At 37.7% G+C, this 27,853-nt stretch overlaps 1 protein-coding gene across 1 annotated transcript in view; it reads left to right on the top strand.

Moving 5' to 3' along the window:
- CUNH9orf85 (chromosome unknown C9orf85 homolog) overlaps positions 1-27,853 on the top strand; it is a 52,929-nt gene that overhangs the window by 6,907 nt on the left and 18,169 nt on the right. The window contains exon 2 of the mRNA XM_037061674.1: positions 24,302-24,408. Within this exon, the coding sequence (XP_036917569.1) occupies positions 24,302-24,408 (107 nt within the window). The remainder of the gene's footprint in view (positions 1-24,301; positions 24,409-27,853) is intronic.

Genomic DNA, 27,853 nt, shown 5'->3' with positions numbered 1-27,853 from the left:
TTGGCTACTCTGGTCAGGCCTTCCACTTTTCACTGTACTTCATTCATGCCCCTCTTTTCCTGCCTTACCTAGCTTGGAGTGCATGCTCCACTAATTACTGCTTTTTTTGCATATGTCTCAGTTCCCTTATTCTTCTTTCCCTCTGTGGTATTCGCCTGAGAGAATCCTAACCTTGCTTTTAGATCCAGCTTTCTGTTACCCTAACATCACATGTACCAAACTGCCTGTATCTGTTCCCATATGTGCTGCCTTTCTGTTACAGTGGGTGAAAGGCCTGTCTCTCCTGAGTCTAGCCCTTCTACTGAATACTGGAGTTCTGTCCATAAAGGACTTAAGGCTCCTTAGTTGTTGCCCATGTTCTCCTGCGTCATCAGACTTTCCATCTCTAATGGGGTATTTCATTTTCTTTAAAAAACTCTCCTTAGGGAGAATCCGTGTTCTTTTATAGTTCCACCCTATATTTTCTTCCTCTCAATAGAAAAGCCTCTGGTTCTCCACTTCTTTACCTCCCATTGTGTCTATCCCTGTTTCACCAAAACCGCTCTTGTCAAGGTCATTGATCTCACTTTCCAAATCCTTGGTTGGTAATGCTCAGTTCTCCTCTCATTCAGTTGCTCAGCAGCATTTGCCTCTTGGTCTCCTGAGATAATGTCTTCATTCAGCTCAGTCCAGGGTTTTAAATGCCATCTTTACACTAATACCTTTGAGATCTGGAACTCCAGGCCAACGTGCCCCTGTTCGCAGAGTTATTGTTAAACTACCTACTCGATTTCTATTCCGAATAATCCAAAAGGCATATTAAATTTAACATGGCAAAGAAAGAAATCTTCATTTTTCTCTCCCAGACCTTTTCTCCTGTAATGTTCTCCAACTCTGTACACAACCCCACCATTTACCCAGTTTCTCAAACCAGAAATAGAAGAATCATCCTTGGTTCTTGGCCTTTTCTCACCTTGTGTGTTTCAGTTTATCATCGATACTATGAGTTGTTACATTATGTTAGTTTTCATAACCTCATTACTTTTTAACATACTGGTTTTTTTTACTTGTTTGCTTTATTTATAGCCCACTGTAGAATATAATTTCTATGAAGGAAAGATTTTCTTTACATTCTCAAGAATTGCTACATAAGAATTGCTGTGTGGGAGGCATTATATAAGTAGTTAGTGATTAAATAAGGTAAATAAATAATTCTAACAGTGAGTTAAATGCCGTGATGAAGGTAGAACAGGGGAGTATCACAATCAATCAGAAATAAAGGGAGAGATGGAATAACTGACAAAGTGTTATCCTCAAGGAGATAGTATGTCTTGGGGATGAAGGGGGCCAGGAGAAGTTGAATGGAGTCAGGTGGATGAATGGAATAAGAGAAAGAAGAATGGGTGCTGATGGTTTTGTAGGTTATGGGTCAGGCAGTTGAAGGAGTTTAATCTAAAAACAAAATGAAATGAAGTATCAGGTAAAAATGTTGTTGCACTGGGGACTCTTGAAATTGAGGCTTCTCTTTTCCTTATTTTTGAGGGGAGAATTTGAACACTTTGAAATTTTCTTAGTAATGTTTGAGTGAATGAATAAAGGTCATCTGAAAAGAAAGAAGGAAGGGGAAAAAAGGCCAAGAGTCTGAAGGAGTTTTTCCAAAACAAGATTATAAATAGGCATTTATGCTTATTTCCAAAACAAACATACTAAATTGTGTGATGGCAAAATCACAAGTCTGAAAGCCTCTCTTATGTAATAGGCTCTCTGGTTAGAAGACTGTTCTTAACTAAGACCTGTTTGGTAAAAACAATAGCCAGATGAGCCTTGACCAAGTGCAGCTCGGTTGGTTGGGTATCTTCCGCAAAGCAAAAGGTTGCTGGTTTGATTCCCTGTCACGGCACTTGAGTTGAGGTTTTGTCTCTGGGCAGGGGGTGCATGTGACAGGCAACCGATCGATGTTTCTCTCTCACATCAATGTTTCTCTCCCTCTTTCTCTCTCCCTCCCTTCCCCTTTGTCTAAAACTAAATAAATAAAATCTTAAAAATAAAGATAGCCAAATGGGTTGATCTCAAGCTGTCAATTAAAATTCCAGCATTAGTCAGTTTAGGCCAGTGTTCTTGTAAGCAGATGTAGTCTGTTTTACTTTGGTTTTGGTCAGGTTACTTTGAAGAATAAAAATATTTTGAAGTGTACGTATTGGGTAGGAAAATTTCTTGTCGGTTGTCAGATTTCAGATGCTTTTGGATTTTTGGCCAAAGGTATGAAGCTCTTGTTTAAGACTGTCAGTATGTTGTGGTAGAAGATATCGATCTTGGAATCAAAAGATTTGGGTCAGATTCTCTGCTATTTACTGGCTGTATGATCTTCAACAAATTTCTTAACCTGTTAGGGTCCAGTGGGTTTAGCTGTATTGTGAGAGGAAGGTTTATGGAAATGCTCACATGGCCCCTGGCACTAAGTACTCTGTAAATGCTGGTCCGTTCCTTCATCTGCGCTAAGGTGTTCATCATGGTCACATGCTGCTCCCTCAGTGAGTGACTTTCCTGATGAATCCTGTTGGAATGTCTCCTTCCCCGTGGCATTTATTGCCCTCACCACACATACGGTGCATGTCTTACTAGTTACTAGTATGCAAGGCTTGGCTTTTGCTCTCACACACACATACAGGCATATTTTCTATCTCTTAGAGAACAGGGACTCAAGTATTTTTTAACTACTCATGGAGTATAATATGCACCCGTGGCTGCAGTTCTATCTTGTGCGATGAAGGAATGGAAATCAAGTAGTTCTTATTGACATTGTACAGTGGATTATTGATCTTTGGTAATTCGCCTGTCTTTGTTGAATCCCCGGTACTAAGAAGATGTGAATCCTTCAATAAGTAACTACTTTGAAAAGTGGAGGAAAGGTAAATATGAAGCATTTTCATTGAATAAACTTCTGTTGAAGTATAACATACAAACACAGAAAAGTGCCAAAATCACAATAGAGTTCAATGAATTTTCACAAAGTCGGCAGTCATGTAACCAGGTACCCAGATCAAGAGAATGTACTGGCCTCTCCTCATTACTACCACTCTCTGAAATGTAACCATGATCTTGAGGAATATGAAATGCTTTATTTTTAAGTATGTTTTATTGATTATGCTATTACAGTTGTCCTGATTTTTCCTCCTTTACCTTCCTCCACCAAGTACCCTCCTTCCCTCCATCAATCTCCCCTCGCCCCTTAGTTCATGTCCATGGGTTATGCATATAAGTTGTTTGGCTTCTCCATTTCCTATACTATTCTTAACCTCCCCCTGTCGATTTTGTACATACCATTTATGCTTCTTATTCCCTGTACCTTTCCCCCCATTCTCTGCCTTCCCCTTTTCAGCTGATAACCCTCCAAATGATCTACATACCTATGATTCTGTTACTGTTCTAGTTGTTGGCTTAGTTTGTTGTTTTTTTAGATTGAGTTGTTGATAGTGTGAATTTGTTGTCATTTTAATGTTCATAGTTTTGATCTTTTTCTTAAATAAGTCCCTTTAACATTTCATATCGTAATTGTTTGGTGATGATGAACTCCTTTAGCTTTACCTTGTCTGGGAAGGTAAAGGAAGGGCTTTATCTGCCCTTTCATTCTGAATGATAGCCTTGCAGGGTAGAGTCATCTTGGATGCAGACTCTTACTTTTCATCACTTTGAAGACTTCTTGACATTCCCTTCTTACCTGCAAAATTTCTTTTGAGAAACCAGCTTGTCAGCTTAGGGGACCTCTTTTGTATGTAACTCTCTGCTTTTCTCTTGCTGCTTTTAAGATATCTCTTCCTCTTTAACCCTTCTTATTTTACTTATGCTGTCTGTGTCTTGCTGTGGTCCTCTTTGGGTCCAACTTGTTTGAGACTCTCTGTGCTTCCTGGACTTGTATAGCTGTTTCCTTTACCAAATTAAGGATGTTTTCTTTCATTATTTTTTTAAAGGTTTCATTTATTTTTCTTTAGAGGAAAAGGGAAGGAGAGAGGGAGGGAAATATCAATGTATGGTTGCCTCTGCCGGGGACACACAATGTGTCCTGTGCCCCCTGCCAGGAACTGGCCTGCAACCCAGGCATATGCCCTGACTGGGAATTGAACTGCGATCCTCTGGTTCGCAGGCCCGCTCTCAGTCCGCTGAGCTACACCAGCCAGGGCTCTTTCATTATTTTTTCAAATGAATTTTCCATTTTCTTGCTTTTCCTCTTCTGTGATTCCAATGTTGACACTTTTGGAGATGTCCCAGAGTCTTATATTCTTCACATCTTTTTGAATTCTGGATTCTTCATTCTGTTCTGGTTGAATGTTTTTTTCATCCTTCTGTTCTAAATCATTTATTTGAATCTCAGCTTCCTTCCCTTCATTGTTGTTTCCCTGTGGATTTTTCTTGATTTCACTTAGTGTAACCTTCATTTCTTCTTTTATGTTGTTACCATACTCAGTGATCTCTCTGAGCATCCTGATCACCAAGGTTTTAACTTTGCATCCGATAGGTTGGCTATCTCCATTTTATTTAATACTTTTTCTGGGGTTTTGTTCTGTTCTTTCATTTGGGCCATATTTCTTTGTCTCCTCAATTTGGCAGCCTCCCTTTGTTTGTTGCTGTTTATTAGGTAGAGCTGCTTTGACTCCCTGTGTTAGTGTACCTGTTAAGTTGTGTGTGGCAGAACCTTAGGTATTCGCCAGGGCTGGGCAACCAGCTTCACTACTTTGTGTCTCTGTGCAGGGGGAGGGGCTGGAGAGGGGACTGTGCTGCTGCCTGGCCTCTGGAGGCTTGTCTGCCATTTGCCCCACTTCCTGTCACTTCACCCACTGCCCAAATGCAACTGGCCGCCTTCCAGCTGATGCCCTGGTGTTGAATCCCAGAGTGGGTGGGTTTGCATAGGTTTTAAGACAGTGTGGACCCTTTAAATGGACTGTCCTGAGTAACCGGCAGTTTCTTCTGTTGCCCTAAACCCCACTGCTTTCTCCAGCCAGACGTTATGAGGCTTTTTCTTTCTGGTGCTAGAACCCTGGGCTGCATGGCCTGGTTTGGAACTGGGGTAGCTCACTCCCAAGGTATCCCTCCCGATTTTTATCCACCACACAGAGATGTGGGGCACCCGTCCACCTGCCACAGCCTGTCCACACCAAACCGTGTCCTCTCTGCCCCAGCTCCTCAGCTCCACCCCTCCTACTCGTCTGGATGCTATGGCTTCCTTAAATCCTTGGTTGTCTGACTTCCATACAGTTCTATTTTCTGGCAGTTCTGGGTGTTTTTTGTTTTGAAGTTAGTTGTGATTCTTCTTGTCGTTGCCCAAGGAGGGGAAGCATGTCTACCTATGCCTCTGTCTTTACCGGAAGTTCATGAATATGAAGTATTTAAAAATAGTCACAGCTTTTTAGGGCCCAGGAGAGAGAGGGGTACAGGTTACCCAGGTGACCAGCTTCTCTTTTTAGAAATGGTGTTAGTGGATGTAGTTAAGCATCCTAATGCTTATACTACTTCTTTGTAATGCTTATAATACTTCTTTGGCTGAAAGAAATTGTTATGATTTGATTTCCCAACAGTGATTAATTTAGTATCTGTAGGATTTTTTGCTTCTAAAAATACCAAGAGTAAATTCGAAGTTCCCCATAGCTTTGGAGCTGATTATTTCAACCTCAGACCTAACTGTCTTCCACTTTATCTACTTGTGAGGTTGAATGACATTTTTGGTACTTTATGGTATACATTTTTTGGATATCTTACCAAGTTGGAATAGTTGGGTTTACATTCTAAAGTTGATATAATCAGATTGTTTTTTGAAGTAAATCGTACTTTTGCTGTTTTCTTCTCCTTTTTATTTGTTTTTACTTTGGCAGAGTCTTATGCCATTAACAAGGAAGTAGTCTTGTAGGTGATGGAGCTATGTATGTATAATAATTTCTGGTAAATATATTCTGTTAGCAGTAGAAGTCTATTGTAACCTTATAGTAGTCAGATCTGGTTTTAAAGGTCATTTGGTGATATAGGCCATTTACAACATTGTGGATATGAAATACCAAGCTAAGCTAGGGATTATTTTAAACACTTTTTTTTGTTGTGTAAGGATTTATATGTTGGTAAGTGCTTAGCCATCTTTTATCAAGTAGCTGGCTTGTTTTGAAATTACTCATATCACTGAAGTCATCAATTTGAGTAATACTTGACATCCTGGTATATATTCATATATGTGAATGTTCTGTGTACTGTCATTAGCCTTTATTGTAAGACATTATCATAATTTGATACCATGTTTCCTGTAAATTTGAAAGCTTATAGGACATGGTGCTAGATCTAGTTTTTAATAAAGTTAAAGTAGTCACGTGGGCCCCGACTGGTGTGGTTCAGTGGGTTAGCTGTTCCTCTGGATACTACAAGGCTGCAGGTTTGATTTCCTGTCAGAGCACATGCCTGGGCTGTGGGCCGGGTCCTTGGCTGGGGGCATGTGAACGGCAGCTGATCAGCGTTTCTCTTCCTCTCTTTTCCCCTCTCTTCGTCTCGCTCTAAGAATAAATAAATAAAATCTTAAATAGTTAAGTGGGATAAATTGTTATCTATCATCTATATTAAAATATTATTTTTGCTTTTGCATAGGGATGCTGTTGCTTTAATTTAAACTCTTATTGAACCATGAGCAATTTTTTGACACTCATGTGATGACTTCAAGGGCAACTGTTCCCTAGTAAATTTAAATAGGAAACTCCCTGATTTACAGTGGTGGTTAACTCTAATCTTAAGGCTTCCCTAGGGACATCTTTATTAAGGCCTTCTTTTAGCTACTAAGTAAGAGACTTACGTCAAATTTTACTTAGGCTTCTAAGTCAAAACGGTTGACTGAAAACAGGCATTTATCTTTTTGTTTTCCCCGAGTTTCAGTGAAACGACAGAATAAAAAATAACACTACAATATTAGAAAACTGAAAAAGCAGAAAAGAACGTTAAATAAGTTGAAGATATAAAGTAGATAGGATTAAATTGATGCAGCTGAACAGTTTGTAAATCTGTGATACAATACAGATGGAAGTTAAGATTTTTCCAGTAAAACTCTAGTTTTAATATGTGACCAGGAGATGTCCTGAGGAATTTATGAAGGAAGATGGGTAGCTGTTCTAAATTAAGCTTGCGGCGTATCACTTTAGACTTTGATCTGAAACCTTTTGAGGACCTACTTACCTAAGATTTAACAGTGGTCTTTGAAAACATAAAACGCCTTCCCTATTCCATGACACCTTTGCAAATTTGCCAGGAGTACTCGAGTGACTTATCTGCCATAAGTCATGGCTGCCAATCAGTGGTGAATCACCTGAATCTGTGGTGAGTCCCCCTCAGTCCAACCATGAGCCCAGCTTGAAAAAGCCAGCCAGTTAATCTCTTATTTTAAGCACCATTTAAACTTGAGCAAATATTCCTTGCTCTCCAAATTTACTTAGTAACCATTACTTTCATCTCTCCAGCTAGATTTTAAGCACTGTGAGGAGGGGACTGTATCATAAATTCTATGAATCCTTGAGATGCCTAGTGTAGTGATAAGTACATGCTTATACTTTTTCAGATTGCTCCTACAGACAGCAGAGAGATAGCCACAGTGCGTGCTGTATTAAATCCTAACCCGTGACACATTTTATGGCCTGATGTGTTGGGAGAGTCCTGAGCTCGGAGTCAGGGCAGCGTCAGGAGCAGACTACTCTCCGACTCCTAGTGTGGCCACTGAGTCCCTCTTTGTGACCGTGGGTAACTTACATCAGCTCTACAAATTAGTAAAAATAAATATGGGTCTCCCTTTCAGATATTAAACAATCTGGTCAAACAGAATGTAGTAATGTTTTGTTATAGGTGATTTGCTTTTGTCATTCAGAATATACCTTAATTTTATCTCTTAGCTTTCTATATGCTTGTCATCAAAAACATCTTTGTTTTTCTTTTAAGAGTGAGTAAATACTGTCAACTGGGGTTAGGTAGGTCACGTGCGAATACTGAGCTCTGAACCAATGAGTCATGGCACGAGCCCAGTTGTTTCCTGATGTGACTTGACCCCTGAATCAGTTGTCAGCGTACATAGGTTATACGTGTGACATACTAATGTGACCAAAACAAGACAACTGGGCATCTTTGAAGAAGTTAACTAGCTTCAGTATGGTAATTATACTTACACTCCCCCCAAGCAAATGACTTACAATATTGATTTATTTTAAAAGGTAAAATCATTTGGTTTGTGGACATTACCGATTATTATGGTTGAAGGAGTTAAATCCATAAACTTATAAATATGCTAGTAAGAGGAAGTGAATATGATGATTCTCTTTTGTTTAACATTGTGAAACAAAGTCAGTAGTTTGTCTCTTTTAAGATCACTAACTTGGGGCATACCATTCCGGTTGAACAAGATCTCAAAATGTGACTCACTTTTAATGAGTGCTAATAAAACCATGTGTGCCACCTCATGACACTGCACTACTGTGGCTTGAGCTTTTTGCATTCCAGTTGAATTGTACGGAGCTAGCACATGGGGCTTACCAGTTCATTTCCCTTTAATGCTTAGAATGTAGCGAATTGAAAAATCTGTGAGGAGTGTGATAGAAAAGTAAGACTCCTCTTTTACAACATTGCTTAGCAAACATAAATTTTGTGTCCCTAATGAAATTTTTTATCTTTAAATTTTGTCTTGTGTTTTTAAAACCAATAATGTGTACTACTGCATGGATACCATAGGAACAAGCCGGTGGCTTTGACCCTCTGCAAAACAGTAGACTAGTGTTAGAATTTAAGTTGAAACACAGTACAAATTGATATGTGTACTCTGCCAAATTGTGAGCTGTTAATATTTAGAAAACCTTGAAAGCTGTAGGAAAATACTTTCTACTTGTCACTTTAATAGAATGCCCTAAACTGAAAGGCATCTTTTTATGGGTTCTGCCTCTGCTGCTCCTGATTAATTATGTGACCTCAAGCAAATCTCTTAATTCTCTGAGCCTCAGGTTTCTCATCTGGAAAATGAAGATAATTATGCCTGCCCCAGCCACAGGAATGTTCTAAGAATAGCAGCAGAGAGAATTTTTATAAAGGATTAGGCATGAGGTTTATAGACATATGATAGTAGTTTTTTGTGTAAAAATTATTTGGTTTGTTTCATTTTAAAATTAAAACCAAAAAGACCTGTTTTGTAATAAATCACGTGACCAACTCTGTCCTGTGCATGCTGTTGTATAGACACCTGGCCAAAGTACAGACATGTCTCATGTATGTGAAGTCACTCGAGGGCATGAGTAAGCAAAAACACATTGACCAGGAACTGTAAACAACCAGGCAGAGAGTTAAATGATAAGTATAGTAGAAGATCTCTTGAGAAGATAGAAATCCATTTTTTACCTCATATGTTATTTACCTCTGTCTTAGTTTTGATATGGACATTCTCTGTTGGGAGAGAATGTATTAGGATCTGTCTTCTCTGTCCTTCTCCAAAATAATCATTACTGTCCTACTAATTAAGATATACTAGTTTCTAAATTTGATGAGTAACATGAGATTGTGAATAGTAGAGGCAGAAGCAAAGGTTGAGAATCACTGATCTAGAAATTACCCAGATTTCCCAGTGTGTTTGTAATTTTAGCTTCCCTAGGTAATTGAGATTGGGTCTGACATTTGATCTTATAACTAAGGCAGGATTAACACATAGAAAAGAGTGAAGAAGAAATTCCAGCTTTCCATGTGTTTAAATTCTGGGACAAGGAATAAAGACCAGAAACTACTGACATAAATTCCATTTCCCTAGACCATGAGGAAATGAGAGTAGAAAACAGATGGTTTCTGTGCAGTGCATATGATGCCTGAGTTAAGGCACTTGGGAAATACAGAGTGAGAAGTTGAGGGGAGTTATTTTGGGGGGTGATGCCTTTTAGTATAACATTTTGGAAAAGCTTCTTAAATTAGCATGCAAATAGTCTAGTCACCACACTTTCAAAAATTAAATCACTTGTTTGGAAATGAGAATGCATGTTCTCAAAGAAGTGCTCTCAGTGGTGAAATTATGAATCAGTCTGAGATTTAGTTTCTAAAATTGAGGCAATATGGAATAGTAGGGCGGAATAATGTCCTTTGCAGTCAGAGGCCATGGTCTTGAACCATGGCTGTATTTCTTTATAGATGTGTAATCATAGGTATATTGTTAAACCTATCTGGATTTGTTTCTTCTTCTGTAAAAGGTAGTAATATTATTTATCCCCTAAGGTAGCTGTTAGGAAATGATATAATTAACTGAATACTAGTTGATAAGCAGAGTATACTATATAAAAATTTTTAAACAATATCCAACATTTATTTGGTACATACAATTTACCAAGGAAAACGTAACTGTAAGATAGATATTCTTTCTGTATAAATGAGGGAACAGGCAGAGAGAACTCGCTAACATGGAGGTGTGATTTGAAACTTGTGCCCAGATTCACACTGTTAACCTCCGTGCAGTGCTCCACAAATATCTTTGTAGCTGACAACCACATAAACATTTTTTAAAAAATAATTTGTGTTTTACAATTACAGTTGATATATAATATTTTATAGGTTTCAGGTGTACAGTGCAGTGATTAGACATTTATATAACTTTTGAAGTGGTTACCCTGATAAGTCTAGTACCCATCTGACACCATAAGTATAATAGCTTAATATTATAAGCTATTATAATATTATTGATTCTATCCCCTATGCTATACTTTACATCCCCTTGACTATTCTGTAACTATACCAATTTGTACTTCTTAATCCCCTTACCTTTTTCAACCATCCACTGCTATTCCCCCCCACCTGGCAACTCTCAAAATGTATTCTGTATCTATGAGTCTATTTCTGGTCTGCTTTTTCATTTATTTTGTTTTTTAGATTCCACGTATAAGTGAAATCATATGGCATTTGTCTTTCTCTGACTTATTTCACTCAGCACAATACCCTCTAGATCCATCCATGTTGTTCCAAATGGCAAAATTCATTTTTTAAATGGCTGAGTCATATTCCATTGTATATACATACCAATTCTCTATCCATTCATACATTGATTGACACTTCAGTTCAGGTCAGCAAAGTTTCTGTTAAGAAATCAGCTGAGAGTCTTATGGAAGCTCTCTTGTAGGTAACTAACTGCTTTTCTGTTGTTGCGTTTAAGATTCTTTGTCTTTAACCTTTGGTATTTTAATTATTTTGTATCTTGGTGTGGGCTTCTTTGAGGACTCTCTGCACTTCCTGGACTTGTGTGTATTTTTCTTTTATCAAGTTAGGGAAGTTTTCAATCATTATTTCTCCAAATAGGTAAATAATATCTCAAACCCTTGCTCTCTCTTTTCTCCTGATACCTCTGTGATGCAGATGTTATCTCTTGATGTTATCCCAGAGGTCCCTTAGACTTTCCTCATTTTTTAAAATTCTTTTTTTTTTTCTGCTGTGATTGGGTGTTTGCTGTTACTTTCTTTCAGTTCATTTATTTGATCATGCTTCATCTAATCTATTGATTCCTTGTAGTGTATTCTAAATTTTAGTTAGTATATTCTTCATTTCTGACCAATTCTTTACAGTTTCTGTCTTTTTTTAATGCTGTTGAAGTTCTCACTGAGTTCCCTGAGCATCCCTACAACCATTGTTTCAAACTCTGTATTTGGTAGTTTGATTACCTCTGTTACATTTCATTCTTTTTCTGGAGATTTCTCCTATTCTTTCATTGGGAGCATGTTTCTTGTCTCCACATTTTGTCCATCTCTCAGTGTTTGTTTTAGTGTATTAGGTAGATTTGCTATGTCTCCAGTCTTGGTAGGGTGACCTTACACAGTAAGTATCCTGTAGGGCCCAGTGGCATGCTCTCCCTGGTCACCAGAGCCAGGTACTCTAGGTGAACACTCCCTTGTGGGCTGTGTGCACCCTCTTGCTGTATGTATTTGAGCCTAGATTGCAGTCGGCATGTCAGTGATATTGACCCCCAGGCCAATCAACTGCAAGGACCATCCATGAGTATTGTGGACAAGGTGCTATGCAGGGGCCAGCCCCATGGAGCAGAACTTGTATGTATACATTTTATTTATTACTGTTTCTACCATACTAACTTGTAGTGTTTCAACTGTAATAATCATAACTTTCTAAGGAAAAATGTCACCTCTTTAATAGTAATACTCCCTGTGGCAGAAATGAGAGGAAATACATTCTTCTCTCTAAAAATGTCCATTTGCAGTAGCTGTCTCAGGTAGTGGTTCTTAAATTTTGGCATGCCTAAGAATCATCTGGAAAAACTTGTATAAAATGAAGAATTACAGTTGCCAGAAATTCTCAGTAAATCTTGGGGTTTAGTCTAGGAATCATCATGCTTAAGAAGCTTCACAGGTGGTTCTAACATGCATGGTCCTCAAACCACACAAAAAATGCTTTGGAAGATGGCAGTGTACGTAAACATGGCTTGCCTCATCACACAACTATATCAAAATTACAACTGAACTATAGAATAAAAATCATTCAGAACCAACGGAAATCGAGGTGAGTAGTGGAAGTCCTACAACTATGGAATTAAAGAAGAAACCACATCAGGACTGGTAGGAGGAGCGGAGATACAGAATGGACTAGTCCCACACCCATATGTGGCAGATCTAAGTCAGGAGGGAGATCTTAGGAGCAAGTGGTCCCAGCCCCACACCAGGCCCCCAACAGAATTCCAGTGCCAGAAAGATAAGTGTCCTGGCTGTAAAAACCAGTGGGGATTGAGGCTGTGGAATATAGAAACCAGGTTGTTCCTTTTAAAGGGCCTGTGTACATACTTGGACTCATGCCCTCCGAGCTCCAGTGTTGGGGTAGCAGATTGAAAAGCATCAGAGACATATGGGTAGCAACTAAATTGTTGGCATCAGGCCAAGAGCTGGGGGGCAGCTTTCTTCCAACTTGAAGTGCTGGCAGAGGCTGATGTTCCTTTCTGAGCCCCCCTCACAGAGCACCAGGGCTGGCTGGCAGGTACCATATCTGAGATTCCATCAGTCTGGCTCATACTGGTTGCCCCACCCTGGTGATTCCCTGAGGCCCTGCCTCACCCAACTTCCGGGCCCATCCAAGCTGTTTCCAGTGGCTTTTCCATACAAATGACTTGTCTTGGACCATGCTTCAGATTTTCTTAAATTCTCTCAAACAGCAGCATCTGGCTTCAGCAAGCCCCATATCTCTCTGTATAAATTGCCCCAGGCCCAGCACTAGCAGTAGCCAGCCTTGCTTCAAAGCTTCACCTCACTTGGACATCTCCAAGCCCAGCAGAAGTAACAGTCACCTGCAGATTACTTTGTAGCTTATGCTGTGTGACCCTGGATAGAATACGAGTGGTAGTTGACCTTGGATGTTCCATCAGCAATCAAGGCTCAACTGGAGGGTATATGTAGCCCACACTGAGTGCACCTTGAGTACCCAATTTGGGTAATAGAGGAGGCTGTGCCACTGTACCTTAACAGGGACACCTACTACATTAAGCCACATTACCAAGATTGGGGGATGTAGCAGCTTTTCTTAATTCATAGAAACAAACAGGAAGGCTGCCAAAATGAGACAAAGAAATGTGGCCCAAATGAAAGAACAGAATAAAACTCTAGAAAAAGAACTAAAGAAAGTGGAGTTAAGCCCTTTACTAAATGCAGAATTTAAAACACTGTCTATAAGGATGCTCAAGGAACTTAGTGAGGACCTCAACAGCATGAAAAAGATCTAGTCAGAAACACAGGGTATGGTAATTGAAATAAAGAACAATATACAGGGAAACAAGTGTAGAGTGGATGAAGCCAAGAATGAAATCCTTATATTTTGGAATATAAGGAAGCAAAAAAACAACTAATCGGAACAGCAAGAATAAAAAAAAAATTGAGGATAGTGTAAGGAGCCTCTGGGACAACTTCAGGAGTACCAACATTCCCATCATGCAAGTGCAGGAAGGAGAAGAGAGAGAGCAAGTTATTGGAAACCTATGTGGTAAAATAATGAAAGAAAACTTCCCTAATGTGGTGTAGGAAACAGACATATAAGACATACTTCCTCCTGGAAGTAGAGGGAGTCTGAAAAGAGATGAACTCAAAAGAGGCCCACACCTGGACACATCATAATTAAAATGCCAAAGGTTAAAGACAGAATCTTAAAAGCATCCATCAATAGTAAAGCAGTTACTTACCTGTAAGGGAGCTTCCTTAAGTGTGGCAGCTGATTTCTCAACAGAAACTTTGCAGGCTATAAGAGAATTGCAAGAAATATTCAAAGTGATAAAAAGGAAGGATGTACAACCCAAATTACTCGACCCAGGAAAGATATCACTTAGAATCGAAGGGCAGATAAAGAGCCTCCCAGATAAGAAAAAGCTAAAGGAGTCATCACCACCAAACCAGTATTGTGTGAAAAGTTAAAAGGTCTTCTTTAATAATAATAAGATAAAAATATGAACAACAAAATGGTAATAAGTACATATCTATTAACAATTCTTAAAAAAATAAAAACAACAGAAACAACCATGCATACAGAAAACGTTTTTGATGGTTTTTTCCCCAGATGGGAGGGGCCTCAGTGCCGCTGCCCGCAGCAGCAAGGGTGGTCGCAAGGTGAGGCGAGGGACTTAAAAGAATGGAGAGGACCATAAGCTCTGCTGGCAAATGGCAACTTTATTCACGGAACTGCTGGCTTATATGCAAAACTGCAGTGGCCTGAAGCAAGGCCGCGAGGAAATGAGAACAATGTTGTTTTACAAAAGTTTGTACACTCCTGAAAGCTATCAAGAGGGCAAGATGTTCTCATATCCTGAGAACATTAGCCCAAAGATAGCAGTGTCCTCATGACTATCACTTTCTTGGAACATGACGCATATGCCAAGATCTTGTTCTTTCCTTCAAGGCTGAGAAGGAGAAGGTCCGGAAGATGTCAAGATACCCGCCGGCTCCAGGGACCAGAAACCAAGTCCCTCCACCATTTTCACAGTGGGGGACTCTGTCCTTGGTCCCCTGCGGCCTGGCGGGCTCCCACACCTCAGGGGGTGGGTAAAACAAGTGAAAGAATTAAGAAGTACAAGTTGGTGGTTACAGAATAGTTTGGGGGATGTAGAGTCTAGCACAGGGACTAGAGTAACCAAAGAACATAGGCATGGTCCATGGACACGGGTGACGGTGTGGGGACTGCTGGAAGGAATGGACAGGGCTGGATGGAGGCGGGGTGCGAAGGGGGAAATACTGGGACAGTTTTAATAACATAAATGATAAAATATAATTTAAAAAATACTCGGGTGATTTTCTTCTTATTTGATACTCAAATTGGTGGTCTAATCTACATGACTATCTCCCCAAGGATCATATTCTCAATTTGTGCGTTTAGGTCTGTGTTAGGAAGTTGGGAGAGGGGGGGATTGTTACCCTAGAAGCCTGCCCTCTGAGTTCTTTCCTGCTCCAGAGCATTCCCCTGTCCAGAACCACAAGTTCTCAAGGTGTGGTCTGTGCAACAGAAGTTCCTGAGGTATGTAGAATCGCATTCTCAGAAAATAGGGCCTGGAAATCTGATTTTTAATAAGCTTTCCAGGTGGGTCTTATGTATCCTGAGGTTTGAGAATTGGCTTAAAAGTCACGCTTCCTCCGAGTCTTAGTTTTGCTCTAAGTCTGTACTAGTCATCGCTTTTCAACCGTTGACTGGATCTAGAATTTCTAGGTGAAGAATTTCTTCATCTTTATTATCTGCCATGCCTGTGTCCATCTCTTTATCATCACTGCCACAGCCAAAGTTAATGTTTTAGTGTATCATTTCTACATTACTGCGGCACCTTCCTTACTGACCTCTGTACTTCCCTCTGTCTTTTATTGCTGCTTAGGATCTTGTCCAGTCAGGTCCCTTCCTTCTTTAAGAGTCTAAATTGTATAACTTGACAAACAAGTTCTCTTATAATTTAGCTCATTCCTCCCTTTCTCCTCACAGTCCAGCTGCTCCTCACTGCTTGCAGTTTCCAAAAGGACCGTATACTTTCTCATGCTTCCCTGGGGCCTTCCTCATGCACCACGCTGGGCTTTGGTAGGTGGAGGACGAGCCCACAGCCCTTTGTTTGTATGCCCTCATCATTTCAGCACTGCCTGCTTCCTGGCTCAAGGGCAAGCACCTCACCTCTTCTTCTTTTAAAGCTGTATTCCTAGACCTGATATTATGCCTGACCATCTACTAAGGAGCTCAGAAATGAGGACCTGATATTAGGAAGTTGCGGGGGATGTATGTAGAAGACAAAGTTCCGGACATTGTGGAAAAATGGATTTGTCAGGATTGGCATTTTGGTAAAATGACAGGAAAAGTTGCAGGTGACTTGAGATTTTGTACTAGGGCCTACAAGAAGACTTTTTAAAGATGAAGTTTGGGAGAAGTGGAAACAGATTTTATTGCTAGGATAGTGATTACCATTTAGTCCATGAATTTGAGGTGTTTCAAGATTTTCTCGAGGAGGAAAATGGTTATCTCACGTGACTTCCAGAGAGACATCAGGACTGGGAACATGCCAGTGGTTTTGGATGTAATCCTCATTGAGCTCATTGCTGAGGCTATAGTTATAGATTCATTTCACCAAGAGTTAAAATAATGTGAATAGAAAGGAGTACTGAATAGAGACTGAGGTTGAAGACATAGACACAATGAGAGTGAGTGAGCTGATTAAATATCAGGAAATGGATATTTTTAAGGGGGATGAAAAGGAAGACATGTTAGCCAAGGCTCTAGAAGGAGCAAATGGAGTTGGGGTTACAATCCTACTTTGTAAGGTGAGTCTTTGTTCAGGAAAGACAAAAATACTCCTTGATAAAACCATTAACATTTTGGTCATTTACAGCAGAATGCTGAGAAAGAAAAGGCTTACTTCCCTTAGAACTGCTCTAACAATAAGGCTATTTCCATTTAGAGAAGTTGTTCTTTGGTTACTTATTTACTAAAAATGTCCTATAGTTAATAATGAAGATGTCTCAAAGGTAATTGAAAACACATTATCTTAAAATACTAAGTACCCATGTATTAAGTATTGAAAGGCAAAATGTTCCTTGTCAGATTATTCCTTCCATGTTCTGCTTATAATATGATTTTAACATTGCATTGTGGGTCTTTCCCTAAAAATTTTTTTCCAACATTTATGTCACTTTGAGTTGTGCCTTTTAGAACAAATTGGAGAGACTGAAAAATCTTCATACCAGATTGCTCTTTGTTTCAACTGTCCACACCTTTTAAAGATGTGATTAGTTTATCAGTGCATTGATGTAATTATTAACATCCTACAGAAATATTTGCTTGCTAAATACACAGCACCTACTTGTTTGAATTTTTCTTAAAAGTAAATGAGTGAACTAGAGTATTTTGGGATAAAATGCTTTCATAATAGGTTTCCTTATTGCTGGAAGAAGATATCGCAACAGTGTTTCTGCTCGTAGGCAGGTGTGGCTTCATTTCAGTGTCAGTTTTGCATGAAGGTTGCCAGTGAAAATCTGTATAGTTTACTTGGCTGCTGAAATAAATCAGTAGGTACTTTGGGTAGATGCTACATAAACCCTCTCTGTATAACTGAAGCTGACAATAGCTCTACCCACTTATTGAGAGAATAGTTCTCTGTTTGGGATGATTGGAACTCATTTTATATTCAGTCTTTGGATGAAAATGCAGTTGTTTATTTTCGCAGATGTTACTTGTTAAAGATTCCAGCAATGACAGCAACAAAAAAAAAGTGGGAGAGGGAACCAAGTATTACTTCTTAACTAGAAAAAGCTTATGGTGTAAGTATATGGAACAAGAGGAATATAAATATATAGTTTTTTTAAAGATTTTTATTGATTTATTTTTAGAGAGGGTAAAGGAGGGAGAAGGAGAAAGAGAGAAACATTAGTGTGTGGTTGCCTCTTGCGTGGCCCCCACTGGGGACCTGGTCCGAAACTCGGGCATGTGCCCTGACTGGGAATCAAACCTGCGACTCTTTAGTTCACAGCCCATGCTCAATCCACTGAGCTACGCCAGCCAGGGCACAAGAGGAATATTTTATGTGTTTCTAGTATTTGTTTTTCCTTCTCTCAGTTTGGTATTGGTGTTTTATGGAATTAGGAATGTAGAGTCAATAGAGGAAGGTGGGCTAGACTTCGGGGAAGAAAATTAATAATTTTAGCTTGTGGTAGAAATATGCCTTACTCTTAGTACCTGAGGTATATTTTGATTAAAACTTTATATAGTAAAAAAATCAAATATTGGTAACTCAAATATTTATGTTTTTATGAATATATATATGAATGTATATGTATCAAGTATTACAGATAACTAGGGTAGTATTTTGCTTAATGGAGAGTAGGCTGATTTTTTTGTGAAAAATTCTTATAAATATTGATATCCAATCTAATTAGCTATATTAAACAGATGTAGTGCCCTTCAAAATAAATTTTAAAAGTCTATAGTAATTTTAGTTTTATATGTTTTCCTTAAATGACAATAAAACCAGTTTTACTACTAGAACTCCCTTCAGAAGTATTTCTGAGCTATTTCTATGAGTAGCTCATTTTGTGAAATAATAAAATACATAAAAATAGTAAGACTTAGTAACTTATCCAAATAAAGTATTTCTTTTTTTTTTTTTTAATTTTTTAATTTAATTATTTTTCAAGTACAGTTTTCTGTCTATTACTNGTTAGTCACTATCTCTGGTCTCTTATTTTCATAAATGCTGGGGAATTGTTGGTTGGGTAATTGATTGCACTGTTCTTCTGTAAATCTGCCAGGATTTTCCCCCAAGTGTAGGAGAACTGCAGTCGCTCCGTCCTACTCCGCCGCCATTTTCTCAAATAAAGTATTTCTTATATGAGTACCTAATAGATATTTAAAGTATTACTTCTTATCACATTATATAAGAGTTTGTAAATTTGAAAGTTTTAAGCAACTAGAACTCAGTATTGACATTTTAGGTTATATAGATGTGGTATTCTGTCTAGTAAATGTAATACTAATTTGATTATAGCAAAAATATTTTAATTCCCTTTTTTAAAAGGAAAATGTTTATATCTTCTATTATTTTTAAAATTTCAGCTGCCTTAATACAAAAGCAAAGCAAAATTTTACAGATGATATTAGGAAACATTTGCTTCTTCAATATCCAAATAATTGAGTACTTGATTCAAGAAAGAGACAATTATTCTTTACTATGAGTTTTTGTCTCTGATAAATTCCTTTTATTTTTACTCTCTTCTTGAAATGGGACCAAACTTTTTATGTGCAAATATAATGTGATGAGAATTTACAGATTCATTAGAAATTTCTTGATGCATATAACGTACTGCATTTAAAAAGTATACATTCAGTCAGATATTGGAAACTACAAAATTGTCAAATTATAGGGAATAGGTTAAGTAAATTACAGTGTTTCTCTGAGAGACTATAATGCAGCCAATAAAAACATGCTTTCAAGCTCTGGCTGGTGTGTCTCAGTGGATTGCGCACCGGCCTGTGAACCAAAGGGTGGCAGGTTCTATTCCTGGTGAGGGCACGTGCCTGGGATGCAGGCCAGGTCCCCACTGAGGGGCGTGTGAAGAGCAACCACACATTGATGTTTCTCCCTCTCTTTCTCTTTCCCCCTCCCTCTCTAAAAATAAATAAAATCTTAACATACTTTCACAGTATATATATATACATATATATATATATATATGTATATATATATACATATGTATACTAGTGTGAACAAATTAAGGACAAAACAAGTTGTAAAACATGTGCAGAAACAATGCATATTTCTGTAAATATATGTGCTTGAAATGCTAGAAAGAAATATAGAATCTCACTGATGAGTGATCATTTTTCTTAATCTGTATTTTTATAAAATTTCTATAATGTGAACACATGTAAATGCTCATGTTCACATTGAAATTTTATAAAAATATCGCTAAAGAAAAATATCTTATAACTGAGGGACATCTTTTATAGTGTCAACAATAAAAATAAAGAAAAAATATAGCAGGCTTTTTGATCGAAATCAACAAACTGATTCCAAAATGTAAAGCAGAGGAATTAGAATAGCTAAAATAATGTTGAAAAAGAACAGCTGAAAGAAGCGTGGTACTGATTTTAAAACCTTAAAGCTATAGTGATCTAGACAGGGTAGTACTGGTAAAAGAATAGATGCATAAATTAATGTGATAGAATATTGCATTCAGGAATAGACCTACACATACTTAATTTTTTAAGTATTTTTATTTATTTTTAGAGAGAGGGGAAGGGAAGGAGAAAGAGTGGAAGAGAAACATCAATGTGTGGTTGCCTCTCATGCCTGCAAACCAGGCATGTGCCCTGACTGGGAATCTAACTGGTGACCCTTTGCTTCACAGGCCCATGCTCAATTCACTGAGCTATACCAGCCAGGGCACATACTTAATTTTTGACAAAGATACAAGTGCAGTTCAATGTTGCTGGAACTTGGACATACGTATATTATTAAAAAGAACCTCTATCAGTATATTGCACTGTGTATAAAAATTAACTTAAAATGGATCATAGACTACATGTAAAACTTAAAATTATTGAACTTCCAGAAGAAAACGTAGGTGAAAATTTTCATGATTCTTTAAAAACTTTTGGACTTGAAATGAAAAGGATGGTGCATGGAAGAATTAATTGAAAATTTGTTTTTCATTGAAACTAGAAAGGTCTCAGAAAAAATACTGTTAAGGTAATGAAAATAAAAGTACAGATTGGGGGGATATATTTGCAAAGCACTTATCAATAAAGGCTTGGTATGCAGAATATATAGTAAGCCCTCACATGTCAATTAGAAAAGAGATAACTCAGTTAAAAAAAATGAGCAGAAGGTTTAAATAGACCTTTCAACTAAGGAAAATACATGATGGCAATAAGCACATGAAAAGATGTTCAACATATTAGTTGTTAGGGAGATTTTAAATAAAATCATAATGAGATATTTATATACATGTATTTGAATGGCCAAAATAAAACTATATGTGTTATATAAAATATTTTTCAGCATCAGCATGTTGCTACTGATGTTATATTTACAAGTTACTCTTGCTACTTTCTTGGGAGTTGAAGTCCTTGCCCAATTTCTTTTTGGAATTGCTGCGTTACATTACCAAAGATGAATTGTCTGGCAGCAGAGTATTTAAAGCAGGGATAACTTTTAATATAAAATATGTTGTATGAATTAGTGGTAACCAAGACATTTTTAAGACTTCATATATATATTAAGTAGGAGTATCTTTTGATACAGCTTAAGTTTATTGTAACTTTTTTTAAAAAAGGATTCACTGGAAAATAAAGTTTTCTTCTTTTACTAAGGTTCTTAAGTTCAGTGGAATCTTCCATTGAAGATCTTTTTCTTTTAAAGATCCAGAAAGTAGGTAGTTAAATGATCTTTGAAGGATTTTGTTCTTACAGAACCAAGTTTTGAATTTATATTTGGGCGTGCTTACATCTTATTAATAATCTTAATATAAAGTATCCTTTAACACAGAGGTCCCCAGCTTCTGGGCCACTACCTGACCGGTCCAGTCTTGTTAGGAACATGCTTCCCAGTGGCAGGCGCGCTTGCATGGAAGGCACTCGAACCATCCTGAGACCATCCCCCCTGGTCCGTGGGAGAATCATGTTCCACAAAACCTGTCCATGGTGCCAAAAAGGTTGGGGACCACCACTTTTCACAGGAGGATTATACTATTGTGGGGGAAAAGAATTTGAGTATCATTCAGTGCTAACTAATGCAGTCTTTCACCAGGGTTTTCTGTACATCATAATTTTTTCAGAAATGCTAACATTAGAACAGTGGTATATTTTACTTCCCTTCATTATTTTTTAAAAAAGGTTTAAAAAATAAAATTTCTAGCCCTAGCTGGGTAGCTCTATTGGCTAGAGTGTTGTCCTAATATGTCAAGGTTGAGAGTTTGGTTCCCATCAGGGGATATACGTGAATCAACCAATGAATATATCAGTAAGGGGACCAGCAAATCGATGTTTCTTTCTCTCTAAAAAGAAATAAAAACATTTTTCAAATGAAATTCTCAAGTAAAAATCCAAATCTAACTGGTGTTGAAAATCCATTTTCATGGAATCTTCAACCCTGAGGAATATGCTAAAATTAATTGCCCTAACAGGGTTAGTTATAAACACCATTGCCATGTGTTTTTGCTCCAGGCAGAATGATTCCTAGAACTAAGACTTAGCTTTCATTGTTCATGTATCTGGAATTCACTTTTTATAGTTTGCCAAAATATAGTAAACAAGATGTACAATTTTTTCTCTTTCTGAAACTATTTGTAAGTGATTGTACTATTCTCACTCTGACTTCCATTCATTTCTTAACACATGAAAATCAAATTTGGGTTTTGGTAGTGCCTGTTAGTCATGTGAGCTCTGTACAGCATCTCCATTTAGACTGCCTCACACATCACTCACAGGGCAAGTTCCCACAAAGACCTGTTTTGTTCTACTGTTGATCCACCTAAAGAAACCAGTTTCAGAACTATGCATAGCTTTGTAAATCAAGATGAACTAGTCAGAAACTGGATACAGAAACAAACGAGACCAAATAATGCTTCCTCATTAACAAGCCGAGTGTCATATATAATAAAATTGCAAGTGAAGAAAAGCTCTGCGTTCTAAGAATAGTCTAATTAGAAAGTTTATATCTTATTCATATTGTAATCATGATCAAGTCATTAGCTTGTTCCCATTGCTAGAGTTATGAAAATCTAAGTGTAATGCTTCTTTAGTAAGATACTGTAGGCTACAGGGGGCAGTGAGAACAAAAGATGAAATGTGAACTTTTGTTCTGGGTATTTTTTAGCATTAGAAGAGGAGTTTGATATCAAGCACAGATTTCCTTCTTTGGGCCATAGTTAGCATACCACAGCAAGAAGGAATATACTGGCATGTGGACTGTGTTTTCCCAGGGACTCCATCTAAGTCAGGAAGAAAGAAATGCCCAGTTCATGAGTAACAGATTTATATTTTTCACCAGAGTTAAATTTAAACATAATATATTCACAGCTTAATTTATGGTGTTTGAAAATACCCTTGAAATTTTTTTCTGTGAATAAAAGTTTTGTGAAATTATTTTGCCTTCTTGTTCAGAACTTTATTTTTTAAAAGATTTTATTTATTCTTAGAGAGAGGGGAAGGGAAGGAGAAAGAGAGGGAAAGAAACATTAATATGTGGTTGCCTCTTGCATGTCCCCCACTAGGGACCTGGCCCGCAACCCAGGCATGTACCCTGACCAGGAATCAAACCGGCGACTCTTTGGTTTGCAGGCTGGCACTCACTCCACTGGCCCACACCAGCCAGGACCTGTTCAGAACAAGCACTGTTGAGAAGTTCTGTTTCGGGTGATCACTGAACATTGTACTTTTATTTAACTCAGAATCAAATAACCTTCCATAGAATCTGCTTTTTTTGTGATGCTTTTCTTTTTCCTCTTGAGAACTGAAAACAAAGAAAACTTAAAATGTCCTCTACTCATTCTACTTATTCAACAATAAGAAAAGACCAGGCTTCCACTGCATCTAAGTTAGAGGATTCTCAGAGTACTTAGTGAAAATACTTACTGTAGGTCCTGAATCAAATGAATTATTTAAAAAATGGGTTTTCCCCCTCCTACATCCCTTTTCCCACCACAGCTATGTACATGTGCATATTTCTTTCTTGTTTTGAAGAAGCCAGCTTAGTATGGTAACTTTTCTAAACCATTTTTTACATGAGAACACAACAGGATTAGGTTGAATAATTAAATGCCTTCTTGCTCGCAGGGGCCTCTCCCTGCAGTCCTCTCCCTGCAGTCCTCTCTCAGCTCTCAGTCCCTGCTCTCCCCTGCAGACCAGGCAGGACTATCTGATTGCTAAGTCCAACTTCTTACTTCTCCTCGGTAAGATTTGAATTGTCAAAAGAATAGTCTTAAAATATGAATTAGGTTTTCTTCGTTATTATTGCTTTTTTATTGAGGTATAACTTACAGTAAAATGCACATATCTTAACTCTACAATCCTAAGTTTTGACATATGTACACATCAAAATCAATAGTGGGGACTCTCAAAGTCCTCCTACCAGCGGGTTAGAACGTTTCCTAGAGATGTTACTGACAACACCAGTTAAGAATCTTTGGTTTATAAAAGGCAAATTGAGTAATGTATGTAAAAATACATATCATAAAGTATTAACATGTTACAGTTAGGTTACTTTTTTTTTAATTTAAATTTCTTATGTGACTTTTTCATGGGGTTTGTAATGCTGGCTCACAGATGAAATTCTCAATTTACTTTTCTTTTTTTTTTTAAGAAAATTAATGAAAAACTTCATGATGGAGTATGTCAGCGCTGTAAAGAAGTTCTTGAATGGCGTGTAAAATACAGCAAATACAAACCATTGTCAAAGCCTAAAAAATGGTGAGTTAAGTTCCTTAATTGCCTTACCAGTATTGTATGTACCATTTGTTTGCTATTTCATTCCACAGTTTTCAAAATTGTATTTAAATTTTTTAAAAGATTTTATTCATTTATCTTTAGAGGGGAAGGGAAGGAGAGAAGGAGAGAAATATCAATGTATGGTTGCCTGTCATGTGTCCCCCACTGGGAACTGGCCTGCAACCCAGGCATGTGCCCTGACTGGAAATTGAACCGCCATTCCTTAAAGGTTCGCAGGCTTGTGCTCAATCCACTGAGCTACATCAGCCAGGGCAAAATTGTATTTAAATTTTAAGGTAAATAGAGAAGAGATTTCATTCTCCCGTGTAGAACTTATCTTACATGCTGACTCCTGCTTTGTGAAGAAAAGTAGACTGAAAAAGTCAATTGATCATTTCCTGCTGCGTTCTTCTATTAATAAATAATGCACCATTTTTATAGACTTTTGTTCATAAAAGGTGCGCTAGGGCAGAGAGGAGAATATTTGTTTTGTAAAAATCTACCTCCCACTGATGAGGTAACAATATTTACTGTGGATCATCTTTCCCAAAGGGTCTTAAAATGGGTCTGACTTTTTAATGCAACCCATGAAGATTACTGAAATGGCTCAGATGAAGTATCGTAAATAAATTGCTAGACTGATAATTTACCATTTCATTCCTTTGAATACTTGGGTTTAAATGAACAGGTACTGGACTTTGTTTCTCATTCCTCTGTCCCTCAACCTTTTTCTGCCACTCTGGGATTTTGCTTTAGCAGCCTTCCGTGCCTCCTGGTGCTGCTTCCTTAGATCCTGCAGCTGAGCTGACTAAGAACTACATTGGGGGTAACTGCTGCCTAAGTGATCCTTTTCAATATAAAAGTTACATTAATATGTGCAATGGTATTTTTGCACTAGGAGTTTTAATTTGGTAGTTTAGGTATTAGCTATTGCGAACACAGTTGTTCATTGCTGCTTTATTTTCCTTTTAGCTTTTGAGTAGTGGCAGCTTCCTTAAATGTGTTCTGTCTTCCTTCCCAGGAGGACATTTACTTAGTTTGGAAGGTTAGCCGAAAAAATAAATATGATGTAACCTTTGCTGTTTATGTGTTTGAAAAATAATGTCACATATTTTACAAATCTATGAGTCAAGCTATAGTGTAATTTCTTTTCTTTTTTTTAAAGATTTTATTTATTTATTTATCTTTAGAGGGGAAGGAGAGAGGGAGAGAAACATCAATGTATGGTTGCCTTTCGTGCGTCCCCTGCTGGGAGTTGGCCTGCAGGGACCTGGCCTGCAACCCGGGCATGTGCCCTGACTGGGAATCGGACCATGATCCTCTGGTTCGCAGGCCCACGCTCAACTATAGTGTAATTTCTTTTCTTGAGAATATTTACCAGTTTTGAACTTTTTATTTTGGGCAATTTATTTTACTTAAGGTGCTTCTTTTTAATATTGAAAGGTAAACGCCTCAAGGAAGGATAGATTAACTTTAGCTACTTAATATTTTTGTATTATACTTTAATAAATTTTTACTACTAATTATAGGTATAGTTGACCCCCTTTTATAAGTTTCTCTATGCTATTTTAAGGTAGTTGTTTTTTGGTGCTTTTTTGGGCTGTGTTCTTCTAGTATTTCCCCCTCAAAGAAAACACTCTGAAGCAAATCTAATGTCTTCTGCTCACTGGCCCAAATTAGCAGTAGGAAATTAGGCAACAGTTAGTGTCCAATGCTAGATATCCACGAATGAGTAAACTGTTCTGTACAGTCGAAACTAGGTACTGGTCGTGCTTATAGAGTGTGTAGGTTTGGTTAATAGGCCTGACGTAAGATTTGTAACTTTCTGAAGATTTTCAGCAAATCTTTCTATAAAAATGTATTTAAAGATCATCATATTCCATTTTTCTTTTCTTTTTTTTTTTTTTAAGATTTTATTTATTTATCTTTAGAGAGGAAGGGAAGGAGAGAAGGAGAGAGATATCAATGTATGGTTGCCTCCCATGAGTCCCCTGCCGGGAATTGGACTGCAACCCAGGCATGTGACCTGACTGGGAATCGAACTGCGATTGTGTGGTTCGTAGGCCCGCGCTCAGTCCACTGAGCTACACCAGCCAGGGCCTCCATTTTTCTATTGCTATTGTTATCTCCTAAAGGAGTTTGTGATATAGGTAACAAATCTTTACTTAGCCATAGAGTTTAATAGAGTAGTATTATAACAAAGGAAATTATTTAAAAGCGTCCCTGCCTTATCCATTATTTGTATTTTAATTTCTTATCTTTTATGTGCTGCATCCTGTATATTTATCTTCATTGTGAATATGCCAGTGTGTGAAAGATTATTGTATTGTAAATGCTATGATTTTCTGTAGAATTTCTGAACTTATTTGTGACAGTTCTTGGACTTTCCGTTTTTGTGTGTCTATATTGCTGTGAGCTTAATATTGTTTCTGCTTGAGAAGAATTTGCATACTTTAATTCCTGGAAGTACAAGTATTCTTTTCAGAAGGAAACTCAGTTTAAAAAATGTGAACAGAAANACTTTGAAACAAATCTAATGTCTTCTGCTCACTGGCCCAAATTAGCAGTAGGAAATTAGGCAACAGTTAGTGTCCAATGCTAGATATCCACGAATGAGTAAACTGTTCTGTACAGTCGAAACTAGGTACTGGTCGTGCTTATAGAGTGTGTAGATTTGGTTAATAGGCCTGACATAAGATTTGTAACTTTCTGAATATTTTCAGCAAATCTTTCTATAAAAATGTATTTAAAGATCATCATATTCCAGTTTTCTTTTTTTTAAGATTTTATTTATTTATCTTTAGAGAGGAAGGGAAGGAGAGAAGGAGAGAGATTTCAATGTATGGTTGCCTCCCATGAGTCCCCTGCCGGGAATTGGACTGCAACCCAGGCATGTGCCCTGACTGGGAATCGAACCATGATTGTGTGGTTCGTAGGCCCGAGCTCAGTCCACTGAGCTACACCAGCCAGGGTCTCCATTTTTCTATTGGTATTGTTATCTCCTAAAGGAGTTTGTGATATAGGTAACAAATCTTTACTTAGCCATAGAGTTTAATAGAGTAGTATTATAACAAAGGAAATTATTTAAAAATGTCCCTGCCTTATCCATTATTTGTATTTTAATTTCTTTTATGTGCTGCATCCTGTATATTTATCTTCATTGTGAATATGCCAGTGTGTGAAAGATTATTGTATTGTAAATGTTGTAGATGCTATGATTTTCTGTAGAATTTCTGAACTTACTTGTGACAGTCCTTGGACTTTCCGTTTTTGTGTGTCTATATTGCTGTGAGCTTAATATTGTTTCTGCTTGAGAAGAATTTGCATACTTTAAATCCTGGAAGTACAAGTATTCTTTTCAGAAGGAAACTCAGTTTAAAAAATGTGAACAGAAACAGTGTTAATAGCAAATCTTATGTTTAGTTCT

This window comes from Sturnira hondurensis, unplaced genomic scaffold (assembly GCF_014824575.4).
Source record: "Sturnira hondurensis isolate 20B ecotype Veracruz unplaced genomic scaffold, ASM1482457v3 Scaffold0013515, whole genome shotgun sequence".
Lineage (NCBI taxonomy): Eukaryota > Metazoa > Chordata > Mammalia > Chiroptera > Phyllostomidae > Sturnira > Sturnira hondurensis.
This window is presented reverse-complemented; position numbering and strand designations above follow the sequence as displayed.